General features: G+C 51.8%; 9 protein-coding genes across 9 annotated transcripts; 4 read left to right on the top strand and 5 right to left on the bottom strand.

Annotated features, from left to right (window-relative positions):
- Positions 1 to 491: 491 nt before the first annotated feature.
- On the bottom strand, positions 492 to 3500 carry Aspvir_007958 (putative C6 and C2H2 transcription factor RegA-like; the record flags this gene model as incomplete). Its single annotated transcript, XM_043271134.1, has 7 exons — positions 492 to 1530; positions 1579 to 1703; positions 1759 to 1893; positions 1953 to 2875; positions 2934 to 3157; positions 3250 to 3304; positions 3359 to 3500. The coding sequence occupies 7 exons, from the start codon at positions 3498 to 3500 to the stop codon at positions 492 to 494; spliced, it is 2643 nt and encodes an 880-aa protein (XP_043127069.1).
- Positions 3501 to 4293: 793 nt separating this feature from the next.
- Positions 4294 to 5254, top strand: Aspvir_007959 (DODA-type extradiol aromatic ring-opening family dioxygenase; the record flags this gene model as incomplete). The annotated part of the gene is made up of 3 exons (XM_043271135.1): positions 4294 to 4297; positions 4349 to 4479; positions 4529 to 5254. The coding sequence occupies 3 exons, from the start codon at positions 4294 to 4296 to the stop codon at positions 5252 to 5254; spliced, it is 861 nt and encodes a 286-aa protein (XP_043127070.1).
- Positions 5255 to 5608: 354 nt separating this feature from the next.
- On the bottom strand, positions 5609 to 7126 carry Aspvir_007960 (uncharacterized protein; the record flags this gene model as incomplete). The annotated part of the gene is made up of 5 exons (XM_043271136.1): positions 5609 to 5784; positions 5864 to 5979; positions 6026 to 6118; positions 6169 to 6680; positions 6728 to 7126. The coding sequence occupies 5 exons, from the start codon at positions 7124 to 7126 to the stop codon at positions 5609 to 5611; spliced, it is 1296 nt and encodes a 431-aa protein (XP_043127071.1).
- A 425-nt stretch (positions 7127 to 7551) lies between these two features.
- Aspvir_007961 (uncharacterized protein) lies at positions 7552 to 7966 on the top strand (the record flags this gene model as incomplete). The annotated part of the gene is made up of 2 exons (XM_043271137.1): positions 7552 to 7830; positions 7886 to 7966. The coding sequence occupies 2 exons, from the start codon at positions 7552 to 7554 to the stop codon at positions 7964 to 7966; spliced, it is 360 nt and encodes a 119-aa protein (XP_043127072.1).
- A 142-nt stretch (positions 7967 to 8108) lies between these two features.
- Aspvir_007962 (cupin domain-containing protein) lies at positions 8109 to 8657 on the bottom strand (the record flags this gene model as incomplete). Its single annotated transcript, XM_043271138.1, has 1 exon — positions 8109 to 8657. The coding sequence occupies one exon, from the start codon at positions 8655 to 8657 to the stop codon at positions 8109 to 8111; it is 549 nt and encodes a 182-aa protein (XP_043127073.1).
- A 326-nt stretch (positions 8658 to 8983) lies between these two features.
- On the bottom strand, positions 8984 to 10879 carry Aspvir_007963 (CocE/NonD family hydrolase; the record flags this gene model as incomplete). The annotated part of the gene is made up of 4 exons (XM_043271139.1): positions 8984 to 9083; positions 9136 to 10626; positions 10683 to 10795; positions 10868 to 10879. The coding sequence occupies 4 exons, from the start codon at positions 10877 to 10879 to the stop codon at positions 8984 to 8986; spliced, it is 1716 nt and encodes a 571-aa protein (XP_043127074.1).
- A 3219-nt stretch (positions 10880 to 14098) lies between these two features.
- Positions 14099 to 16396, top strand: Aspvir_007964 (putative salicylate hydroxylase; the record flags this gene model as incomplete). The annotated part of the gene is given in 4 exon segments (XM_043271140.1): positions 14099 to 14107; positions 14617 to 15264; positions 15282 to 15396; positions 15453 to 16396. The coding sequence occupies 4 exon segments, from the start codon at positions 14099 to 14101 to the stop codon at positions 16394 to 16396; spliced, it is 1716 nt and encodes a 571-aa protein (XP_043127075.1).
- Positions 16397 to 18389: 1993 nt separating this feature from the next.
- Positions 18390 to 19659, top strand: ddiA (putative DNA damage-inducible v-SNARE binding protein Ddi1; the record flags this gene model as incomplete). Its single annotated transcript, XM_043271141.1, has 2 exons — positions 18390 to 18930; positions 18983 to 19659. 2 exons carry the CDS (start codon positions 18390 to 18392, stop codon positions 19657 to 19659), a joined length of 1218 nt encoding a protein of 405 aa, XP_043127076.1.
- Positions 19660 to 20150: 491 nt separating this feature from the next.
- Positions 20151 to 20796, bottom strand: Aspvir_007966 (EXPERA domain-containing protein; the record flags this gene model as incomplete). The annotated part of the gene is made up of 3 exons (XM_043271142.1): positions 20151 to 20221; positions 20292 to 20636; positions 20697 to 20796. 3 exons carry the CDS (start codon positions 20794 to 20796, stop codon positions 20151 to 20153), a joined length of 516 nt encoding a protein of 171 aa, XP_043127077.1.
- Positions 20797 to 23756: the final 2960 nt, after the last annotated feature.

Below are 23756 nucleotides of genomic sequence, written 5' to 3' on the forward strand. Positions count from 1 at the left end.
AGCGAGGAAAGTGAAGCCGACACCCTTGAAGAACTGGAGAAAGTTGTAGGATTCAAGAGGAGAAAAGTTGACGGTGGATGATGGATGGTCGTCGTGAGGCCGTCCGCATGCGGAAAGAACTGTCCACCCTGATTCCATCAACAAACGTTGCATTGGTTTGATCAGATAACCGAGAAGACTCGGAAAATACCTCGATTAGTGGTGGGGGTTATCAATCAGATAAGCGGATCAGAAACTACGTAAGACAAAAAAATTTTCTTGTGGATGACCGAATCGCTGCTCACGCTAGGATGCGCCAAGTACTTAGTCCCCATCACACCATCAGGTTCATTTCCCATCCGGGTGGGATGATGGAAAGAAAAAGCAAAACTGATCATTTGATCTTGTTGTACACTTGGGTATCTTGTATCATACATTTCTGCTGCCACAAACTGCCAAAACAAAGAAAAAGAAAATTAAAAGAGGTACTCCAAAAAATACATCGACCAATCTCATGTAGAGGCATAGGTCTTGGATCGCGCTGCGTTGCCCAGATCGCGCATCAACTGACAAAGACCCTGGACCAATGGAGGTAGAGTATCATGGTGAACATCGCCTCGCAGACGCGCTTGAATTGCATCCATGATCTGACCGGGATCGGCGATGACAGCGGCACCACTTGGAGCCTGCAAAGCCGGACAGCCGCACCCTAACGAGATGAACCTTTGCACGTCGGTCGTCTCCTCACCATCCAGATAGACTGTGGGCCAGGGACCGCGGAAGTGCGGGTCCGATGGCGGACTGCCGACGACCGCTTGAGAATCTTTGGCTTTCGATACAACACTGTAGGACCAAAACGCGAGACTAGCGTAGTAGACCCCCAAGGCAAAGAACCCAGTCAAAGACCCTGGAGGCATGACTTTGGCCGCCCGTATCACTTGGCCGGCGTGCCAAATCGCTCGTCGCGAGTCAATACTGCCGATCCACTCGAGTGCGCTCTGGTATACCCGACGGGCTTCGTTCTTATCCTCCTTGCCTGCGAACAGCTGCAGTTCCTCCAGCGACATGTGGAGGAACATGGAAATGAGTTCAAAGACCAAAACAATCCCGGGCCCGAGAGCGCTAGACATCTCGAAACAAAGCAGGCGGAGATGTTGTAGTGCTTGTGACAACTCCTGATGTCGTGAACTGATCACCAAAGCACTCCAATGTTTGGAATGGCCTTTCGTTATAAATTTTTGGCGATGGTATTCGCTGATGAGCGTAGAGAGACCGTGAATGAGGGCCAAGGCGGACAGTTGAAGATCGATTCGTGATTGGAATGCCGACAACTGGGACATGTCTTGTAGAGTGTCAATCAACGAGGGTGTTCGGCCCTGGCTCGACAGTCCACTTGCCAAGTACGCTTCCTTCCAGTCTTTGGCAGATTTGGCCTCCCACAACGAGCGAGGAGCAGGCAGAGGAAGTTCCAGCTCGGAGTACGAGATTACTGGGTTCACGTTCAACATCATCGCCGACTGGGCATCATGCAGAAACATGTGATGCACGAGTCTGTCTGGGATCAGTAAACCGGTTCGTCCAGCTGCAAGCAACTATTACCTGGTGAATGATTCGGAATGAGCCCAATCCCGCCACTTTTTCTCCAGAATATCTCCCTCGTCGTCGGGGTTCGGGGCGATGTTGGAATAGACCGAGCGACGAAAACGTAAGCCGCGTCGCATCATCTATGATTGGGATCGTCAGTGAACTTGTATCCACAGGCCCTTCAGATTGACAAACCGTGACCAAAGGCTGCTGGAAGCTTTCCGCAATCTCTGTCCTCCGTGCGTTGCCACTCCATATTCCGACATCGATAGTCAGAGCAAACGTCTGCGAAGCGCGCAGATCGCGTGTGGTGCTATTGTCGCTCTCGTACTACATGTGAGCATCTTTAGCTGGTTTCTTCGCGCCGGGAGTTACAGACGCCAACGAACCTTGACCGACATCTGGAGGCGCACTATTTCCATCAAGGCATAACCTAACCTGCGGATGGTCGGAATAGTTGATCGAGCGGCTCCAGCAGCGGCAAGAGCGGCAAGCATATCGGGCGGTTCGTCATTCATCCCAAAGGTCGGTCCGTGGATCCAGGAGTCTATGTGGTGACTTTGGGACTCGAAATAGTACTGGATCAAACTGCCCAGCAGTTGGGTACTCGGGAAGGATTTCATGATGCGAGTTAGGTTGGCTCGCTGGCTGGTCTGCAGAACCATGCCAAAAATGAGATCACGACCACTTGGGGACAACCGCTCCGAGAGGATCTGACGATCCGGTCTGAAATTGGCGTCGGGGCTGTCAATCGCCTCCGGAACAGACAGATTTTCCTGGTCGGCAAACACATGGTCTTCGTGGGCCGGTTTCCACGCAGACAAAGATGACCGATGATACGCCTCGGCACCGATGGCAATGCCGCTGTCCGCATCACCACGATCGTTGGCTCCATCGCTATTGTGGGCATTATGATGGACAGCGCCCCGAGAGTTGAAAACGTCAATGAGTCCATAATCCACGTCGGTCAAATCGAAGTCGAAGTCAACGTTGTGGTCAAATACACTGTGGATGTAGTCCTGTGGAAGGACCGGCAGCGGGTCCAGATCGCTCGTTCGGGTCAATGAAGGTATCAGTGAGTCCGGGATAAAGTCGGGAAACAAGGTACCGTCGACGCTGAACACGCCACTTTCGCGATCTATCGTAGGCGACCCGGATTGAAGCCCCGCAGGTAGGTAATTGTTCATCTGCGCATTTGGACTGACCATCTGGTTCGGATAGTGGTTTATCTGCCCGTCGATCGGGGGTGGGAATGTGGTGTGCACCTGTGATGCGTCGACAGGGAGATATGGAGCCTGGTCGCTTTGGGATGCTGTATTGCAAATTCCATTAGCTTGTGAATCTTGTCAACTGAATATTCTCGCACACACCTTGCCGTTGTGATTGAGGGGATGCGTCGATATTACTGCCATCCTGCGCCCAATCGCAGACCAAATTCTTCTCCCGACACCGGCGACAAGGCTTGTCCTCATCACACTTGAGTTTCGATGCAGCACATGTCTTACAGGCCTGCGACACACGACCCATTCTTGGGATAAGGGCGGGGACGCCTTCGTTTGATGTCGCGTGGGTGAATATGACCGGCCGCGTGTCGCTTCATCAGGTCCCTGCAACAGATTCAGTCTCGACAACACAATTCGTTGTGACTTTTCTGTTGAGGCATAAACATTTCGAGAGACAACTCACGGCCTGGCGAAGCCTTTACTGCAAACGTCACATACATATGGCTTCTCGCGGGTATCTACGGGAAGTTAGCCGGCTGCATTGACAGCACTGTCTACATGAAAGAACTGACGTGATCGAACATGTCGGGTTAGGTGGTCTGCTCGGTTGTATCTTTTTTCGCAGAAACCGCACTGGAAATAGCCGTCGCGCTGCCTGGCGAGGGAGCTGTGGGGAGAGTTGTCGAGAATGGGGGGCGGGGAGTCAGTCGTCATAGCGAAGATACATGAATCTTTTGAGGAAGCTCTACTTAGAGGGATTGATTCGAGACATGAATACCGTCAGCAGAAGGAGAAATTCGGATGTGCAGCTGTGAGTAGCGGATGATCAACAGGATGGTCAACAGGGAGAAGAGGGAAACTGGGGTGGATGAAGCTAAAATGCTGAATATGCGGGGGAGCAGGTTATTTGCCTGAGGCCTGTTCTCCCTGTCGTCACGTCGCTCTAACAGTTCTGACTTTGGTTTTGGAATGACTACAGGTCCATAACTAATGATACTCTAGAGGATCGCAGCTGACAATCCCATCTCATTCAGATTCCCAGCTTGAAAGAAACGGGGCTATGCTCCTCTGATCCAAAGAGAGGATGCCAACCCATGGCAAGACAGTTCAACACTAATAGTTCAACCTTCAGAGGCCTTCACTCTTCATACGCCGTCCGTCCAGCATCCAGCAGGGCAATTGATAGGATTATAATCACTGCAAGTCATGTGGGAGATGAGCATTACGCGGTCATTCGGATGTCCTCGTTTGGGGCCACCCAAGTCAGAATGCGGAGGCGCGTCGGGACGTGGGAGGCGCATACCCGAACACTTCCAGCCAGAGACCTCAGCCAAGATGTTCGGAAACTGGGTGACGGATCTGGACATGGTCGGTGCCGATAATAATGCAGCTAGAAATCGTTTCCAAGATGATGTCTTTATTTTGTTGAATTCGATAGTGTCTGACAGAAACCTCGAAGGCTGCCCATCACTGTCGCGGTATATAGCACAACCATCTCAAAGCAAACATGTGTATGGCAGGCTCTCTATACGGCATTCACAGAATAATAGCTGACAAGATAGGCCTCACACCCGTTCATTTCTTTTCCCATGGCTCGACCATGATGCTGGGAGAGAAATCCGAGTCGGCAGACTACTGGAGGAGGACTGGTGAAGAAGCGCTGGCTCACAACATCAAAGGCGTAATCATCATGGTCAGTCACCTTCAGGCTTCAAATATTGACGACAAACTGAACCGATCAGGGCGCACACTGGGACTGTCTCGGCGACAAGATCGAGGTCGCAACCAACCCCAACCCGGACAAGTCGCCTGTCGCCTACGTCCACCCGGACAAATACATCAACTACAAGTTGAACCCGGACCTCGAGACAGCCCAGCGATGCATCGACATGCTCACCAAGGAAGGCTTCAACGCCAGCGGCAACCCAACCTTCGACTGGATCCACGACGTCTACCTGATCCTCATCCACATGTTCCCCAATGGCTGTCCCCCGACGACCATCATCTTGATGAACGCCGGCTACGATCCACACTACCATGTGAAGGTCGGCGCGACGCTGCGGCCCCTCCGCTACGAGAACTACCTCCTCATCGGGACCGGCGGCGCAGTCCACAACCTCTACCGCAACCGCTGGGCACCCATGCTGCGCTTCCGGGACAATTTCGCCATGGAGACGCCGCCAGCGGAGTGGGCGCTGGAGTTCCGCCAGGCGGTCGAGGACGTCATCACGAAGACCTCTGGGCCGGCGCTGCGCCGCGCTATGACCCGGTTGATGAAGCATCCCCGGTACCGTGATGCGCATGCCACGGATGACCATTTCATGGCGGCAATGTTTGTGGCCGGAGCGATGGGGGATTTCGAGGATACGGGGTCGCCGGCGGTGATGGGTGCGGAGAGCTGGGAATTGACCAACATGTGTAATTCGCAGTTTACTCTTGGGTCGTGGTCCAGGGATATTTCTGTTTAGTCGATATCTAGCCATTTATTGAGTATCCACCAGCCGTGAATTACAACAAAAATCCGAGTTTGCATTATTCTCCTAAGTCTCGAACAGCCAAAGGTACTTGTTGGCCTACCTTTCCTACCGTGATAGATCAAATTAAGTGATAGTTATTTTCAGAGCAAGATGATTCTGCTCCCTATCATGTGAGAGTTACCTCCTTTGCAATATTGTTGCGTGTTTTAAATGTTTGTGAGAAAATATATATTGTCAAAGGCTGATATCCTCCGCAAACAACCGAAAACCTAAAGAAGTAGAATTAAAGCTAGATTCCAAAGATAAAATGCAACGGTTACAGCAATTATACAGTACCCAAACTATCTAAGCTCGCAATCTCCTCACATACGAAAAGGTATACCACCCCACAGTCGACACCGTCGCTACCAACGTCGCAAGCGTAATCACCCCACCAGTGATTAACCCTTGCTCGAAGAACCCGATTCTCCAGCCGGGGCGCTGGCCTGTAGCCGGCAAGGAGGCAAGGGCCTCGTGCGGTGCTGGGGGCCGTGTTGATGGGGTAGGCAGGGCCGACTGAGTCTGTTAGCTGGATGGAAGGGAACGGAAAGGAGGACGTACTGAGCATGTCGACGGGGACGTGGTTAATCCACGAGATGGAGGCGTCGATGAACTGAGTGATGTATTTGGCTGCGGAGGGACTGCCGAACGCGTATGTCGCTGCCAGTGTGCCGCTCCTGAAGACGTCAGCGATAGTAGACTAGGGAAACAAGAGCGACCTACGAGTTGCTAAGGTCAATAGCGTCGTCTAGACTTGTCACGGGGTGAAGGATGAGCACTTTCTCCTGCACCTTTTTCGTCAGGAGAGGCGAGTTTCTATAGTAGTCAATGTCAGCCGCAGCCACTGTCAACAGGATGAAGCATACCGATCATGGACCTCCACCACCCCCCATCCAGACCCAGAGACAAGCACGCGAGCACCCGCGTCCTTATGCGCAGCATCCAGAAGCGAGGCACTTGGACCGAACCGACGGGTATTCGACGCGCCCTGGCGTGCCTCTCCGTTCGGGCCAGCCAGATATCTGGACGCCTGCTGGATAACCGCCTCGACAAACCGCTTCATCGCAAACTCATTAACCAGCACGATATCAGGGGAATACGTCGACCGGCCGCCAAAGGCGAAGCGCGCGGCGACCAACGCTTCAGCTGCGGCTGCAACATCTGCTGTTCTGTCGACGACAGCCACAGTTCGCGCGTTCGCAGGCGAGAGCAGACTGCGCTCGGCGAGCGGCGCGGAACCGGTCTGGGAGACCCTGAGCACCCTGCCGAGGAAAGCAGCATCGGGTCTCTCTTCGCTGATGGCGAAGGTATCCGCGTCTAGGGCCTGGGAGAGAATTCTGCGCAGTACGGCTGGCAGCGCCATGGTATTCTTCGTCAACTGCTACCGTCAGTCTATCTCATTTGATCTCTGAGAGTCAAGCCCACCTCGAGAATGATACAATTCCCAGCCGCCAATGCCGCGCTGAGCGCCGAGACAACGGAATAAAACATGGTATGTGTGCTGGGGACAATGTAGACAATGCCTGCGCCGCGCTTCGCGTCCCCATTGTCCTTGCCAGCTACAACGCGATACTCCTCTTCAAGGTCCTTCTCCAGGCTCAGTGTCAGGTAGTGTGTGCGGATCTCCTTGAACGCGAGACACAGCTCCGCGCGGACTTCCTCGGGTCCATTCCCGGAGTCTTTCTGGATGGCGTCTTGGATCTCGTCGATGCGCTGGCTGAGGGCCGACTGGAGGCGATGGAACTCATTCTGGCGATATCTGGTGTTTTGGGTACGTCCGTCGATCTCTGCTGCGAGCAGCCGGGAGAACTGTGAGGAGACCATCGTTGCTTCGGTGGCTGACTTGTCCCTGTCAAGATGTGTTCACCGTCAGTCACTGCAAAGAAGATACAGTGTCAGTACCCACAGTCTGATTCAGACAGTCCAAATGCCTTTCAGAGGAAATCTTCTCCTATGTTCATATCCTAATCAAACAATGCCGCAGCGTGCAGTCGGCCACTCCGCTTCGGGAGGTGGGGGAGCTGCAAATGGGGGCAACCCGAGGGCCAAAGATGGGTTGATCATTTTAATCTATCTTCTTGATCGTTGGATTTTGTATCTCCGAACGAATAAAAATGTGGGGGGGCCATCTAGCCTCTGTTCATTTCCAAGGCCATATCTAGCCCGAGTGTATGTTGTATCCTGTCGACATCCTACATACATTCGTCTCGACTATATCAAAAATCTGAAGACTACAAACTCAAATCAACATGGCGACAACAGCTACAACCACCCAGACAAGCACCAACTCCCTCTCCATCCTCGCCGACTATGAACTCCACCACAGCGGCAGCGACGAACCCCAGTCGTCTGAACGAGCCCCCATCTCGCACGCAGCCCAACCCGCCAACTGGCCGTCGAATTACCGTCGCGTACCAGCATACCGTCCTGCGAACCATGACCTAGACCAGAGCGAGAGACCAGCGGGGAACAACCCCGCAGAATTCGTGTTTATCCAGGTGATGCTGCACGGGGTGTGGTTGAACGCGGTCGGTTCAGCCCAGTTCCATGAACATCACCAAGGGGTCTACTAACTATCCATAGTCTGTTGCTCGTTTGTGGAGGCTCACAGGGGGGATAATCAACGACCGGATCTTCCGGTATGATATCGGAGGGGAGTTTTAATCATATCAGCATCTGTCTGGCGTCTAGCAACCAATACCACGTCTACAAGTACTTCATTTTCTCTCACAATCAAAATATTAAAATAAAACCATCCATTCGATTCACAAGGCAGACCCAGAAGCACAAGCAGAAGCAGAATGAGTCAAGTACTAGGCCTAACCCCCATATGCCCCAACTCCTCCCCCAGCTTCTCCCCCCCAATCTCGATCTCCTCCGCCGGCATAAGGACATACAGCATCCGCGCCCACCCCGTCTGACTCATATTCCGCCACGCATGGTTCGTCCCCCGCTGCACACTCACATCCCCCCTCTTCATCAGCCTCGTCTCCCCGGAGTCCAGGACAAGCTCGACCTCCCCCTCCAGCACAACCCCATAGTCCAGGCTCACGGTGCGGTGCATCGGGCTCGTCGCCCCAGGCTGCATATCCACGATCCGGCACACGGAGCCCGTGCTGATCACGACGCCGGGCGGGTGCGAGAGGTAGTGCGCGTACTCGGGGATGTCGGCCTCGTTGTTGAGCTTGGCGGGGAAGTGCGAGGAGGTGTACGCGAGGCTGAAGTCGGCGCCGTCCGGGATGGTGGTTACGGGCATTTCCTCGGACAGGGCGCTGGAGAAGATGGCCTTGCCCGAGGCATCGTGAGTGGTGATATAGCGTTTGAGGGGGCGAATGTTCTTGGGTCGGGAGGACATTTTGGATAGTATAGTTTGGTATACGGGGTAGAATTAGAGGACGTTGTACGTTGTGTTTCCGTCTTGTGTGTTTGTGTAAGGTACAGAGGGGATTGAAGTAGTTATACCCCTCATACTGTAGTTTCATATTGTGTAATACTCCAATTGGCATACTATTGTTGTCTCGGGACCACATCGGGAGCGGAGAGCTGTTAGGGTTCTCTCGCCCTAGCGCTCCGCCGCGAGCCTACTTCCTGCAGGATTATCAATCCAGGAACGACAGCCGGACTCTCCCGACTCACGTAATCGTGGAGTATATTCATACGAATGCAACTATCATATCTCAGTCATATCTGTCTATGCCTCGGGGGAACGATGGGCAGGACCACATAGTTATCGCCATGTCCAAAGTTGATATGGTTCTGGCCCTGGAATTTCTCCGGTGCTCTGTCCAAGTCAAGTTAGTATAAATAAAGTCCTGCGAGAAAAGGCGGCCTACCGGTCAGTCGGGGAGTTATGCTGGAAAACACCGCAGCCCTGGGTGTCCCCAGACGAAACCTCAAAAACGATCTTGCCCCCTTTCTCCACGACCACATTCGTGGGCCACACCTCCACATCGACCCTGTACACCTCGCCCGGAATCACCGGCAGCACATCGGTGGAGTAGTAGTCGCGGTGGGGCAGATAGGTTCGATGACAGCGATGCTCCTCGTTCACCTTTCGCATGCTGACACGCAGCCATCCCTTGCAGAGAGGTACCGGGTCGCCTGCCGTGCCGGTATAGAAGACCTCCTTGCCCTCGGGGGAGATATACCGCAGCGTGACGAACAGATCAATGTCCCGCGGTGTCGGTGCACCCGGGTCAGGGTTCATCGACACATTCAAATGCGCGACAATATGTCCAGTGATCTCCGTCTCCTGCTCAAATGGCGCGGTTGTGAATTGCACAAGCTGGGGGTTGTCCAATGTTCCCAGAGCGCGGTAGGTGATCTTCACCGCTCGTTCCTGTCTGGCTTCAGTGACCAGTTCGCGGCCGGACGTCAGGTAGTACTTGGTGTACTGCGTCCGAGCAATGGGCCATTCATTCTCAACACGACGAGGAAACTGTTTCTCGGCTTCCGCGTTGTCGAATCCGACGTTGCCCTTGCGGATAACAATGTCTACCTTTGGCGCCGTTCCGTTGCTCCAGCCGACACGATCCTCACCCTTGAGGAACGCATCCAGGAAGCTACGCTGAATCTCAACTTCTTCCTTGTAGTAGAATGGAAGGTCGTGTCGACCGGTGATGAATCGCAAGTACTTGAGCTCGCTGCCTGCCTGCGTGTAGCCCTCCACATTCCCCCGAAGGTGCAGAAGAATGCCACCCCAGTTTGCGACGGAGAGCAATGGCACCTGGATGTCAGACTGTGTGTATTCCTTGGACGCGTAGTAGATATCATCGCGGAAGTAATTCTTGGCGTTGTCGATCGTCTGATCTTGTCGGTTGGCCACCAGCTCCTCCTCCGGAAGGTCGCCTTCAATGGTATCAGGGCCCCAGTTACGCGCTGCGCGACCGGGGCGACCGTACTGGTTGCTGATGACCTGCCGGTCCCACCAGAATTTGATGAAGGAGTGACTCAGAATGCCTCCGTGACGGCAACGGTCCCGATAGTAGTCCGACATGCCCTCCCAGGGGATAATGCAGCTGAGGCCCTTGGGCTGGCGCGCGGCTACTCTCCACTGGCTACCCGCGTAGTAGCTGATACCCAGCAGACCGACTTTGCCGGTCGACCACGGCTGTTCCGCTGCCCACTCGACGACGTCGAAAAGAGCCTCGCTGGTTTCGCGTGACATGGTGTCCAGCTTGCCCCGTGATTGACCTGTTCCTCTCTCGTCCGCCCGAACAATCGCATAGCCGTGTTTGGTCCAGAAACCGGGGTCGGGCGTCTCCCATGCGGAATGCTCCGAGTGGTGCTCGGGGTTGACGTCGCTGAATGACTTGGGGTTGAAACTAGCTGGGTCAGCAATCTGGGTACATGAACAGCGGCGCAATAAGACTATGCATACTCGCGGTAATGAATGTCCTTGCCGTACGGCCCATAAGTGACCAGAACGGGAGCCCTCTCAAGGTCTTTGGGACGATAGACATTGCAGCGCACCAGACCGGAGCCAACCTTCAGCTAGATGGTGACATTCTGCTCAAAGATGTAGGGGAACGAAGTATCATCCCTCGTGGTGATGTCTTCACGAACTGGGTTCGGCATGACGTCGCTTGGCCTTCGAGAATCTGAGATGAAAGGGAAGGAAGTGTTGCTCCCGATAGCATGTGTGACAACTAAATTATAAACACACTGAAGTCCCGCTATCCGATCCGTCAAAGGGCTTACGTCCGCATCAGCGGGCGACTGCCCTCTGTCCTGTCCGCATGTGGAGCCGAAATGCGGAGCCGATGGCCGGCCACGATGCCTCCTCGATTACTCCTCGATGATGCGGGGGCAATGGCATGAGGCTTTCCGAAGGGCAGGTATGTTCTCAAATAAAGTGGAGCAAGGCTATGTTGGGGAGAGTTCCTGTTTCAAGGAAATCTACAGCTTTCGTGTTGTAATTTCCGACCAGGAGATTCAACCACCATGGGGAGCAACGACTTGAACGGGACCGACCAGGATAGCCTCCAAATTCTGATAGTGGGAGCTCCTTGAAGAGACTGAAGTATCCTTGCATGAACTTGCCTTGGTGGTCCATCCTGGTACCTGCTAAACTTATAGATTACCTTAACTGCCTTAAGGGGAGTGATGGGACAGGGGACTTTTCACAGCATCGATTCCTTTCAACATAAACCGGTGTCCTGCGTCGTCAAGGCTCCTAGTTTTGAAGATGGAAAAGCTGAGAATTGACGTACATAATGAGGAAGTTGGGAGAAGTTGGGAAAAGCCTGTTGTATTATTAAGGTCATGCCGCATTACAAAACATCAGCTAAATTTATTTAGCACAGCCATGATGGTCCGTGCCACAATACCTTTTGTTGCTGACAGAGAAATACTATCTTCGATCCGCGCCCATGCTCATATCATACAACAGCTTTCACTACACTGTTTCTCAAATCTTCAAGTGTGGCCACCCGTCAAATTACGATAGAAGACTTTCGTTGCAAGATGAGGAAATTGTTCATTTCACTTGCTCCACGTATCTTGCGACCGGACTTCACCTGGCCGCGAACAGCGCGACATGCCATTTCTGAAACCACTCCTCCAGTGCCTCATCCGCCAGGCAGAATAGTACGATTAACTTTCGGCATCCTTCACAAGGCATTATACTATTTTTCGCAATGGTACTGCTCATGGTTCGAAATCCCCTTTGACCCCCAAATTGTACAACTACCGTTTGGGCTTGTGATGAAATGGACGGATCGGACAAGCATAGAGGAGGCTGTTGCTATGCAGATGGCTGCAGCTGCTGGAATACCTGTCCCAAAATTCCTGAGCTGTGGGGAGCACCCAGATGACCCCTTCAATCGGATCTTTTCAATCTTGATGACAAGGTTGCCAGGTGTGCCACTGGGAAACTCATTTAACCATTTAGAAGTTGATAAGGAACCATGGCTGCATGAACTGAAAACATGCTTACAATCTATGCGCCTATGGTGTTCCCCTTATCAAGACTCCATCTGCTCACCAATCGGCACACACATACAAAGCACACGGGTTCCTGGTCATTCCATGGGTCCTTTTACAAATGCGAGGGATTTCTATAAGTTCCTCTTCAGCCCAGCCTCTTGTCATGGCTTTGAATCAACGGCAGAATATGAAGAAGCCCTATTATGTGCGAAGAAAATTCAACAACGTTCTCATCGGATAACATTTACCCACGGGGATTTCAAGTTCCATAATATCCTTGTCGATGAAGAAAGGCATTTATCGGGGTTTCTTGACTGGGAGTCTGCAGGCTGGTATCCTGAATACTGGGAATTTACAACAGCAATGCGGTTTGGAAAAGGCAGTTGGTGGTATCAGGCAGCTTTATGGATGGGAGGAGACCAATATCTTGAGGAATTAGCTTCCGATGTTGCCTTGAACTTGCTGACGGTCGATTCCTACATTGCCATGTAGCTATACAATAACATTTAGACTCAGACAGCATCGTGAATCAACTGTAGTGTACCAGAGTTGAACAGAGAAGAGCAAGAGGTAGCTCGCGTAGTGGAACAAACAGGAACGTCGCTGTAAAAGAGGAAACTCCCCTTTAGGGCCAAGATCGCCTCTGACCAGGTTGGCTTGCTCAATGACTGGGCCCTTGATTATCAGTGCGTCTGGCGACAAAGAACCTCTTGTAGGACGGAGAGCTCAGACAACAGAAGGATCAGCCAGATCCCTTCCTGAGCCGCGAGGGCCATGGAGATCAATTCGGACTTGCATAGTTCTACCGAAAATTGGAAGCTCAGTTGCTGGTTGATATAGAATGGGGCAGAAAGAGACGAAGTTCCAGGGGTTGTCATGTTAAGTGGTAGAATCAAGGCCCACGCATCATTACATCCCTAGGCTTTGGAGGTTATATATAGATCTAACTTAGGAAAGTATTTAAAGATATAAAACTAAATCTAACTACAATTTGAAACTAACACTACCTTAGAGATACTAGCATAATTGTCAGCTCACAAAAGAAGCCACTATCAATAATCTTCCAAAAGTAAAGTGACATCCAAATAAGCAACATTAAAGGTGCTCTCCGGATTTGGGACGCATTCACGAATATGCACCCGAAAAGATCTTTAGAGGCAGATTCTTGATTTGACCACAGGCTGAGGTTGGGCATTAGCAACGGCCAACGCACTATGTTGATTTCTGATTTCCATGCACTCCCTCTGCAGAGCCTCGGGATCCCAGCATCAGACAATCTTGTTCTGGACGAGGGCTTGGAGTATGGTCATCAGCCATACTCGGCAAGTTACCCCAGGGATTGTGTCGACGTCTCATCGCGTGATCTCATAGCTTGATTGAGATCTGAATGCTTTGCTTTGGGAACATTTATGATCTGAACAAGAACACAGAGAAAGTTGGACTTGAACACGCCACTAGTTAGGCCATGGTCCAGTATCCATCCACCGCTCATGTTTCTGACGTGGTATTTGGTTCCTCCGGCAGCATTTCGGTGAAGGTAGTAACCCCAGTAGAAATCATTCAGACAAGGAGGATCATTTCTAACCCAGAGGACAATGTAGAGCATATTCACTGGTAGTCGGGCCAATGCTTCCTCTTGTAGCTTTTTGGGAGGGACACCCCTTTTCTAGACGTTATCAGGTGGAGGGATAATGTAATTCTACATCCTGAAGACAAAGGAGGTAAAAATATTCAGTTAAAGATGCTGAAAGAGCCAAATATATTGATATGTTCCGTGAAAGAAGATGTGATGCCCAAGGGAGCTCCCGACTTAAATATTCCACCGCGACCATAATTGCAGTAATAGAAATCCGCTTGCTGGACACAAAGATGGCAAGGGTTCAGGATATACCGTAACATCCTGGCGATGCTTTAGCGCTGTGGCTTAATGACAGAGTTTTATGTTATGAAAAGGGAGGTAGATGTTGTTGTAGTAGAAGTTTACTAGCTAAGAACTCCCTGTCCACCTTCCGCTGGCAATTCAGGTTAGAGCTAACCATCAGCGCTACGATCCTGCGGCCGAGAACAGCATCTAGCCAGGCTAACAGTTGGCCCCAGTTGGCCACAGTTGCCAGTAGTTGTCCGAAGTTGCCTTTAGTTGTTCAAAAGCACCATCTCCAATGATCAATACCATTTAGCGACTGCTAGTGACGCCTTACAGGCTTTGCGGCGTCCTATGGCTTATAGGTCTTCCGGATCCCTTTCGTCGCCAGTCTGCCCGTCTTTCCTTACTAGATAGTCTTGTACAGTGCTAGCTGCGGTCATTATCCCTGCTCAATCTATGGCAATGCTTCCCCCGCAATGGCGCCTGGACTAAGTTGGGGCTGGTATTGACGGCTTGACTGCAGCTATTGCTCTCAGACGACAAGGCCACCGCGTCACCGCACACCTCTAGCAGAGTGGTTGACATTGATCCGCACCGTGCCACCGTCACACTCGGGGACGGACAGGTGGTTCAGGGTGACGTCGTCATCGCCGCAGATGGCGTGCATTCCGTTGCGCGATCCAAATTGCCCGGCGCCAGCAACATTGCCCCCTATGACTCAGGCAGGAATGCATTCCGCTTCTTGATGTCGCGCCAGGCGGCACTGGATGACCCCGAAACTCGAGAACTCGCACAGGATCGCGGTGTGATCGACATGTGGGACTCACCTGATCGGAGATTGGCCATCTATCCGTGTCAGAATAACGAGATCCTGAATTTTGTCTGCCTGCACCCCAGTACAATGACTGCCATTGAGACAGGCACGGATTGGAATCAGTTGGCCGGCAAGGATGCTTTAATCGAGGTGTACAAAGACTTTGACCCGCTGCTGGTCAAGTTGCTGGGCAAGGCGGAGGCCGAAACGCTGAGAATCTGGCCGCTGTTGGATATGGACACGCTTCCCGCCTGGGTCGAAGGTTCGATGGCTATCATTGGAGATGCGGCCCATCCTTTCTTGCCCTATCGTGGCTCTGGAGTGGCCATGGCTATTGAGGATGGCGTAGCACTTAGTGTTATGCTGTCGTTCAGCGGCACGAGATTCCAGAGCGTCTGAAGCTCTATAACCAAGCCCGCCATGAGCGAGCAAGCACCGTCCAGAAAATGACACGGGATTCCGCGCATGGTCCGCTGCCACCACCTGAATGTAAGCCCCTGCCCGATTTTGGACCTTCAAGAAAAGCTATGGCTGACTCATCTCAGCCCAAGCGATAGTGTATTACATCTACGGCCATGACGAGTTCGATCATTCCACACAGATTCTGCGCAAGTATCTTTGGGCCAAGAACCCGCGGATGTACTGGCGCCAGCCCATCGTCTTCGGACCAATGCCGGGCCCAAGGCAGGACTTTTATGGCCAAGACCGCGCGGTGAAGTCGTTGAGATCAACCTTCAAGACAGCATCAATCCGCTTCAGGACCAGCCGCACATTGCTCCAAAACCTGCTGCCGAACGAGTCATACAGCTTCAGTAGTCCTGGAACTATAGCCTATGCAAGCTTCTCACAAACAATGCTGAACGGAATGGACTGGCTGGGCGGTGGCGGATACCGCCATCTGGGACTTTACATTGAAGGCGTGCAGAACAAGAAAGCCAATGGCGAGGTCGTCAAGGGCACATACATGCCTATCCTGTTTGAGAACCTGGCCGATCCTATCATCAGCGGCAGAGAGGAACTCGGCATGCCCAAGCTCTACACAGCCATCGATGCACACGAGCGGCGCGATTCCTATCATCTTCAGACCAGTTGGCAAGGTGCCGTCTGGGGACACTTCCACCTGGAAAGCCTCGAGGGTGTGGACCCAGAAAATGACCCCGGTGTTATCGGTGGGGAGCCCAGCGATGGTATCCTGGTGCACCGTTATATTCCCAAGGTCGGTCGCGATCGCAAAGGACAGGCGGAGGCTGAGTATCCAGTCTTCGTACCGCATGCAGCAGAATCCAAGGTGGTACCGTCCAAGGTGATACGAGTACGCAAAACGACCAAAGCTTTTTTCGAGATTGATGCGCTGGGCTGGGAATCGCTGCCAACCCTGCAGCATATCATTTCGCGACTGGCAGAGATTCCGGTCGATCAAATTGTAGGTGCAAAACTGGTAGAAGGTGAAGGAGTGCCTGATGTGTCATCAGCCATGCGTCTGGAGTAGCAGGGCTGTTTCGCATGGATTTGAGCGCAAATTGTCATGAAATGCGATGTACGTATCATTTCGACGCTCCGCTGTGTAACCATAGCATGTGGCATCCTGAGACAATTGTATGTATTTGATCATATTCTGTCTGACGCCATCATTCCTATGGAGAGTCATGCTCAGATAAGTCGCCGATACGTCTGCTTAGCAAATGAATATTCAAAAGCCCCAGTCTATCTCTGTACTGGCTGAGCGTGTACATTATTGACCCGACTCATATTCAGAGCAATAATGGTTGTGATTTCAGAACCACCAATCTTCTCAACGTCCGCAGCGGAACCGAAACAATCGTCTCGGCGTCAAACAGCCCAAGAATTTAGCTGCAGCGACGTGTCCTCATAGCCTCCTAGCCTCCTAAGGTACATAACATTATCTCCAAAGGTACTATCTTGGAAAGTGCGCTCTCGCATGTGAAGTACACACTCTCAAGAAATCACAGAGTGTCCCAGAACGATTAAAGGGCTGCGGTCTGCTTTCCCACTATGACGAAAGGCCAGGCACGGCATCACACCAAGTTTCCCCTGCCGCTCCAGGGTGGGGTCAGGCGACGCTACCGAGCCATATTTGACAGGGAGCGACAGGTTGCCGTTCCACCATATGCCAAGGACGATCAATATCGAGGATTGGAATCATAGTCCCTCTCGAGGGTAACAGCCAGATAACAGATGCCTTTATAATCGTTCTGCCGACATCTGCTCTCTGCTTCCCAAATGACATAGACACATTGCGCGGGTCCCTGACATTCTGGCGTTCAGTCAGCTCGACGATCGTGACTCCGTGAAGAATCATCAAAAATTGCGAGATGGCCTAGCGCGTGGCTGATGATGCCAGGATCGGTTGTCCTCGTGGCATCAGGCCAGGATAAGATCAGGTACGCTGCACCATCTGGAAAGAAAAGCGTGACAGTGAGGCTTTAGCCGGCGGTCGCATCTGAGGCGCACGGCAAAAAGCCGACGATCCCCGCATTGCGATTGTTGGAGAAAGAGCAATTTAATATAACCGTTGCACGTACCGGGTATCCTCATTCAAAGCTCAATCAGCCATTAGCGACGAGACCTAGAATAGGACAAGCGCCAACCGCAGCTTGCATTGCAACCTTGCAGCCTTGCAGCTAGTACATGGCTATAATAATCATAAAAGACTTGATTACGAATCAATACTAATCCTCGATTGAAGAGGGATGAATAAGATGAATGATCCGATAGAATCCGAGTGAGTCCTGAAGAAGTAGAGAGAAAATGGAGGAGAAGAGAAGGAAGAAAGAGGCGATGATGACATACGACTGCTGCCTGTCAAGCTCCCCAGGCAGCTCTCTAAGCACTCCAGCCAATACTGCGGACAAATAAGACCTAATCGGGCGGGCTGCCGGGAGTTGACCTCCGCCATCAGCTGCATATCACCAGAAACGCAACGCCTTTTGACTCTCTCCCAACACCATCGTCATATCGCTCATCAAATCATCCCATTTCTTTCCTCCTCGCGAGCTACCTTAGTCACCTACTTACCTCCTGTAACCCTCTCCTCCCTTTCTTCTCCTTCAGTCTCTTCACTCCTTCCCCTCTCTTACCCTCCTTCATCTTCTTTGTGCCCCCCTCTGATCATCCTCCGTTTGTCCCTGTATGAACACCTTGCCTAGAACTTTTTTCGGTTACTTTCTTCCGCTGCACTACCTATCATTCTCGCTTTGTACATTAGACCTCATCACAGAGACAACCTGAAGAACTAAGCCGTGTCATTATCTGGCTGGACTCGCGATCAAGCTAAGAAGCTTTCCCCGCACCGCACGACTTCCAACACAATGTGAGTCGGTCGGGCCGAACCTGGACCCCAGGCGGGCCTTGCATCGTCTGTTGCTGACGGATTCTCTTCTACACTCAGGCGCATCACTGTCAGCGTTATTCGACCGGACCAGGCCGACTCTGACATCATCTCCCTCGAAGTCGGCGGGGATATGACGGTCGAGCTTCTCAAGGCTATCGTTGAGAGCGAAACATCCATACCCACAAATACTCAGCGCCTCGTATATAACAACCAACTACTTGGAAATGATGCACAGACTTTGGAGCAGATTGGTATTGGGGAAGGGGACATGCTAGGCGTTCATGTTACAATGCGGAGCCCTCAAGCGCCTGCTCGCAGCGTAGGAGGCGGCCCCAGTGCAGCGGCTCAGCAGAACCTTCAGCGGCGGCAAGCGATGACTCCCGACCCCGAGACAATCCGACTGCATATCCTAGGTGACCCTCGCGTGCGAGAGGCTGTCCGACGGCAGAACCCCGAGCTGGCAGATGCTGCCAACGACGCGCAGCGGTTCCGCGATGTCCTGATGGCACAACAACGCCGGGAGACTCAAATGGAAGCAGAAAAGGAGGCGCGCATCGCCATGCTGAATGCCGATCCTTTCAATCCGGAGAATCAGAGGGAGATCGAGGAGATCATTCGACAGAATGCAGTGACGGAAAATCTTCACACTGCCATGGAGCATCATCCCGAATGTAAGTAAGCAGCGGATCTGAGGCTAGCTATCAAAGACTAACGAGAGCACAGCATTTGGTCGCGTGACAATGCTGTACATCCCTGTTGAGGTCAACGGCCACAAGGTCAACGCGTTTGTCGATTCCGGAGCGCAAGTCACCATCATGTCTCCCGAGTGTGCGACCGCTTGCAACATAATGCGACTGGTGGACCGGCGGTATGGGGGGATTGCAAAGGGTGTGGGAACGGCAACCATTCTGGGTCGGGTTCACTCCGCGCAGATCAGGATTGGAAGCATGTTTTTGCCCTGCTCCTTCACCGTGATGGAAGGGAAACACATCGATCTACTCCTTGGATTGGATATGTTGAAGCGACATCAGGCGTGCATTGACCTGAAGAAGGGTGCCCTGGTCATCCAAGACGAAGCCGTGCCGTTCCTCGGCGAGGCTGATATTCCCAAGGAGCTGCAGGAAGGCTTTGAGGATGAACCTATCGTCAAGGGTGCCGATGGCGCCGAAGTCGGCGCGCGAACCGGTGCGGTCACACACCAGGCCAGCGGGTCTGGCACATCAGCAACTGCTCCGTCATCGTCGACACCTAGGATCAATATCCGCCCGGCGCCGTCGTCGCGTTGGCCGCAGGACTCGATTGCGAAAATCACTGAGCTCGGATTCACTCGGGAGGAGGCCGTCCGCGCATTGGATGCAGCCAATGGGGACCTTGATGGAGCGATTGGCTTTTTGATTTGACATGTGATATCACCCGCAAGCCACTTTGGAACACGACATACTATGCATCTATACCGGGAACATCCGACGCCTAGACCGTTATCTCGCGGAATCGCAACCGTCTTTGGTCCGTCTAGACCTCTGCATCTGCTTCTAGAGGAGAGGGTCTATGCCCTTGCTTGCGTGTGGCACATACCTTGGTAGTGTTCTAGACCTTTTCGACAATCGAGCGATGATACCACAGATGTCCAAGTCACGTTGTGGCAGTTTTGTAAGATAGGGTCATGGAATGTTGCTGCAGTGAATACACATCTTATGCCGCGAACGCATTCTGCAGACTATTCGACACATTCTCAATTATGGATCTCGCAAGACCAGCTATGTAACCAACGAATATATTTCCAGCGAGCTCATAAACAACAGCAGCAAACATTACAATCAACTTCATAGGGTTCAAATGGTAACAATTACACTAAAACAGCCCGCTCTGCAGCACACCCCATCCACCAAGCCTACGCCAGTTTCTTCTTGCCCAACAACTTCCCCCTCAGTCTAAAGAACATATCCAGCGCCATAAACGCACCTATAGACACACGTCAGTGCACCCATCCACAATCAGAAAATCATACACAGAGTAGGAAAGGATACTATACCTAGAGCAAAATAAGGCCCATACATCATTGTAAGAGTCCTCTTCTGCGCGAACGTGCGATCCTCCCAGCTCCACATCTCCACCAGACAAGTTAAAGTTGTCAAAAAGATGTGCCCGCCGAACACAAGCAGATGGACCGGAACCATGGGGTTATCGCGGATCAAAGCGACGATGGCCCAGATGGCCAGCGGGACCTGGTAGTAGAGCTCCATGAAGACGAACACGCAGAACCAGGGGGCGGTTTCCTCGGGGAGCTTGTCCTGGTAGGTGGCGAGGTAGTCGGCGTGCGTTTTGAGCCCAAAGTTTGTTTGGAGGGCGGTGGGGAGGAAGGTGACGGCGTCGACCACTGCGAGTGCAATTAGTTGGATCCGGATCTTTCTATATGTTACGTGTGGCCTTCACTTACAGACGACGATTGGGATGTGGATGATGAAGAAGATGAGGTAGAAGAGGTCGCGTTTCCGGCTCCAGATGGAGGCGGAGGCGGAGGCTGGTGGGGAAGTCATTGTGATTCTATTCTATCGAATTTGAGTGAGATATGGATATCCTGAAGCAGTTGAGTTGCAGGTTGACATGTTGGGGAGCTTTACGGAGTACTATGGTCAGGGGGTGTCTACGGAGCGTGGGATCAGGCACAGAACCACGTGCGGTCATGTGACATGCTCGGAAAAAGCAAGCTTCCGATCCGAAGTGAGTCCGAAGTGAGTCCGAAGTGAGTCCCGAGGGGCTGGGAATGGAATTTTCCAGAGAGATTCTTATTGATAGGGAGCGTTCCGTGGATAATAGCTAAGGAGATAATTGCTTTTTCGACTGCACGCTCTCAGACTCCAAAGTAAACACTAAGCAGAAGTTAAGCTTAGCTGCGCGGATCGGGTACTACTATGGTACACACTACGGAGTACACAGTACCTTAGATTGAGCCCACTGCTCCGTCCCAGTAATACTTTGTATCTGGACATGCTCCGTCACCCATGGTTCGAGAGATCGCTGTTTTTGCTTTTTCTGTTTTCGGTCTCTATATCAACGTCTGTCTTTCTTTTCTGCCTTAAGAATGCAGTCATCAATTACTCCGTAGCCCAAACTCCAAACAGCGATCTGCTGCGATCAGCACTTGTCTTGATGATCCTTTGACCCTGGCCGTTTGACCGAGCAAAGTAGGCAGTCACAGACGGCCTTCACCGCAATTCTGAGACTAGCATTTGTCATCGACGACAAAGAGTCAACCTCCAAGTCGCCGCGTCGTCTCCTTTTGTTGGAGCTGGGACTGAATGGACGACAGATAGTGGCAGCGACCTTGTCCTCTTCAATCACGATGATTCGCTCTCTTCAGCCCATTATGCAAAGGATTCCTTTTCCTGTCGCTGTCAAGATTGGACAGACTATGGAGTATGATGCATTGAAGGATCAAGCATATGATCGAGGATTCGAGGCAATTTCCGGCCTCGACGTTATTACTTACTAGCTCCTAGTCTAGTTGAATGTTCCATATTTTACGATTTAGACCGGCCGATCCTGGTCGAAATATTCATCGTGCATTGGCTATCTACGCAGACCAAAGTTACAAACATTGCAGGTTAGGTTAGCACACCGTTAGCGTCAGTCCACGCCCTTCTGGCTTTAATCTATCGCACACACTAGGGGACCTTGAAGTTGAAACGTGAGACAGCCAATCCCCCGGATGTTTGGGGCGAAACTTTGGGCGTTGGGATTCGACAATCCACACTCTTCCTTTGCCCAGAATTAGATAGAGAGTGCAATATACGAAGACACGCGACATGGTAATAATTTACGGAACCAAACGAATCCTTTCTAGTGGGATTGTGAGAATTGGGCCACACCGGCCCGGTTGGCGTCACGATTGCCATCCATTGACCATATCCGGATATCGTTTCGTAAGAGCAAAGAGACTACGAGGTACTATCAGGGGTTAGAGACTAGAAGTTCGACGCTGAACGGCGTTGTCGTCGACTCGCCACGCCATGTGCGATCCTTGGGACCTGAGACTCGATCTATCCGATCTCATCCAGTAGACTAGGTCTTACATCACTGGCGTACAGGGCTATCAGTATCGACAAAACAGAATGAATTCAGGCAATCCGGCAGAAGTACGGAGCACAAATGAGTGAATTACCTTGCCGGTCTGGTTTGCAATCGGGTGCGGATATTCTGATGCAGACTGCAGACTGCAGACTGCATGATACTTCATGCTTCTACTACATGATAAGCTACAGGTAGGTACTATTATTATCGTCGCTCGTATCTCTGCTGTCTATCTCTTGAGGACGGAGCATGGAAATCCGCCTTAGAGTCGAAAGGCGTTGTGTTCAAAGTTCGACGACCAAATGCCACGATGCCATGTGGGGAACCATGATAAACCACGGGCGTTGAACCGCGTTCCCGAAAAGAAACAGAAGGGCGTTAAGTCTTGCTTGGCTTAGAACAAGCGTAGGTGGAACTATCTACTTCATAGGCGGATTGGAATAATTGGAATATTCTACGCTGTCATGTTCTTTCAGATGCCTAGGTAACCGTTGTATGTTACCGAGTTGATAGTTCCGTTACGCCGCCCATTCAGACTGGGAGTGCGAGTTCCATCCAGTTCCAAGTTCTGGTTCGCATGGTCTTGGATCTCAGAATAAAGACAGTGGTCGGGGAAGATGGAATAGCTTCCCAATCCTGGTCCCCCCCGTTTCTAGTCAACGACAGGGCCCAAGGAACATGCATGCCTTAGGCAGTTAGGCTTAGGCTTAGGCGAGGGTGATTCGGCCCAATACTAGGCCAGATCAAAGAATCAATCAACCAATTCAGCCAATTCGCATCGTTCAGCCGAATAATATTTAGCGATCTGGATGAGTTTATGCAGGAGTCCTCACCATTCAATGAAAGGACGATAGACACTCCGCATTAATGTAAGCCAGTCGGCTACATCACATCGAGAGCATCTTGCCTTATCAGCAGCAGCAACAAAAACCCACCACTCACGACGCACACTCAAATTGCCGGTAGAAAAGTTCTAGTCTACGAACTAAATCACGGTAGTAGTGCGAGCAATAGCCGGGGTTACTCACTACTCCGGAGTACGGAGAACTGTGCTAAATCCTCGGCCATCTGTATCTGTACTCAGCCCCTAGCCTAGGTTCTAGCAAGTGATGCAAGGAGTATGCAAGATAGCAGAGCTCTGCTACCGAGCTGCAGCTGCTCCTACTGCTACTAGAGTCAACAGCTCCTTTCCTTGGCTGGTTCCGTCCTCCGTCCTTCGTATGCTGCGACAGGGTCCACTGCCTTATCACTGATGGGATTTCTCCATTATGAGCAGATTAAGCGGTGAAACCGCATCAGAAGCACATAGACTACTCCATAGAGTAGTACAGCTATCTACAGAGGACAGAGTACAGATTGAGACAGAGCCAATTTCCCGGAACACGACGGGAGCAGGCCAGTGTTACTGTAGATGGTTAGGAGGGAA

The sequence above is a fragment of the Aspergillus viridinutans genome, assembly GCF_018404265.1.
Source record: "Aspergillus viridinutans IFM 47045 DNA, scaffold_6, whole genome shotgun sequence".
NCBI lineage: Eukaryota > Fungi > Ascomycota > Eurotiomycetes > Eurotiales > Aspergillaceae > Aspergillus > Aspergillus viridinutans.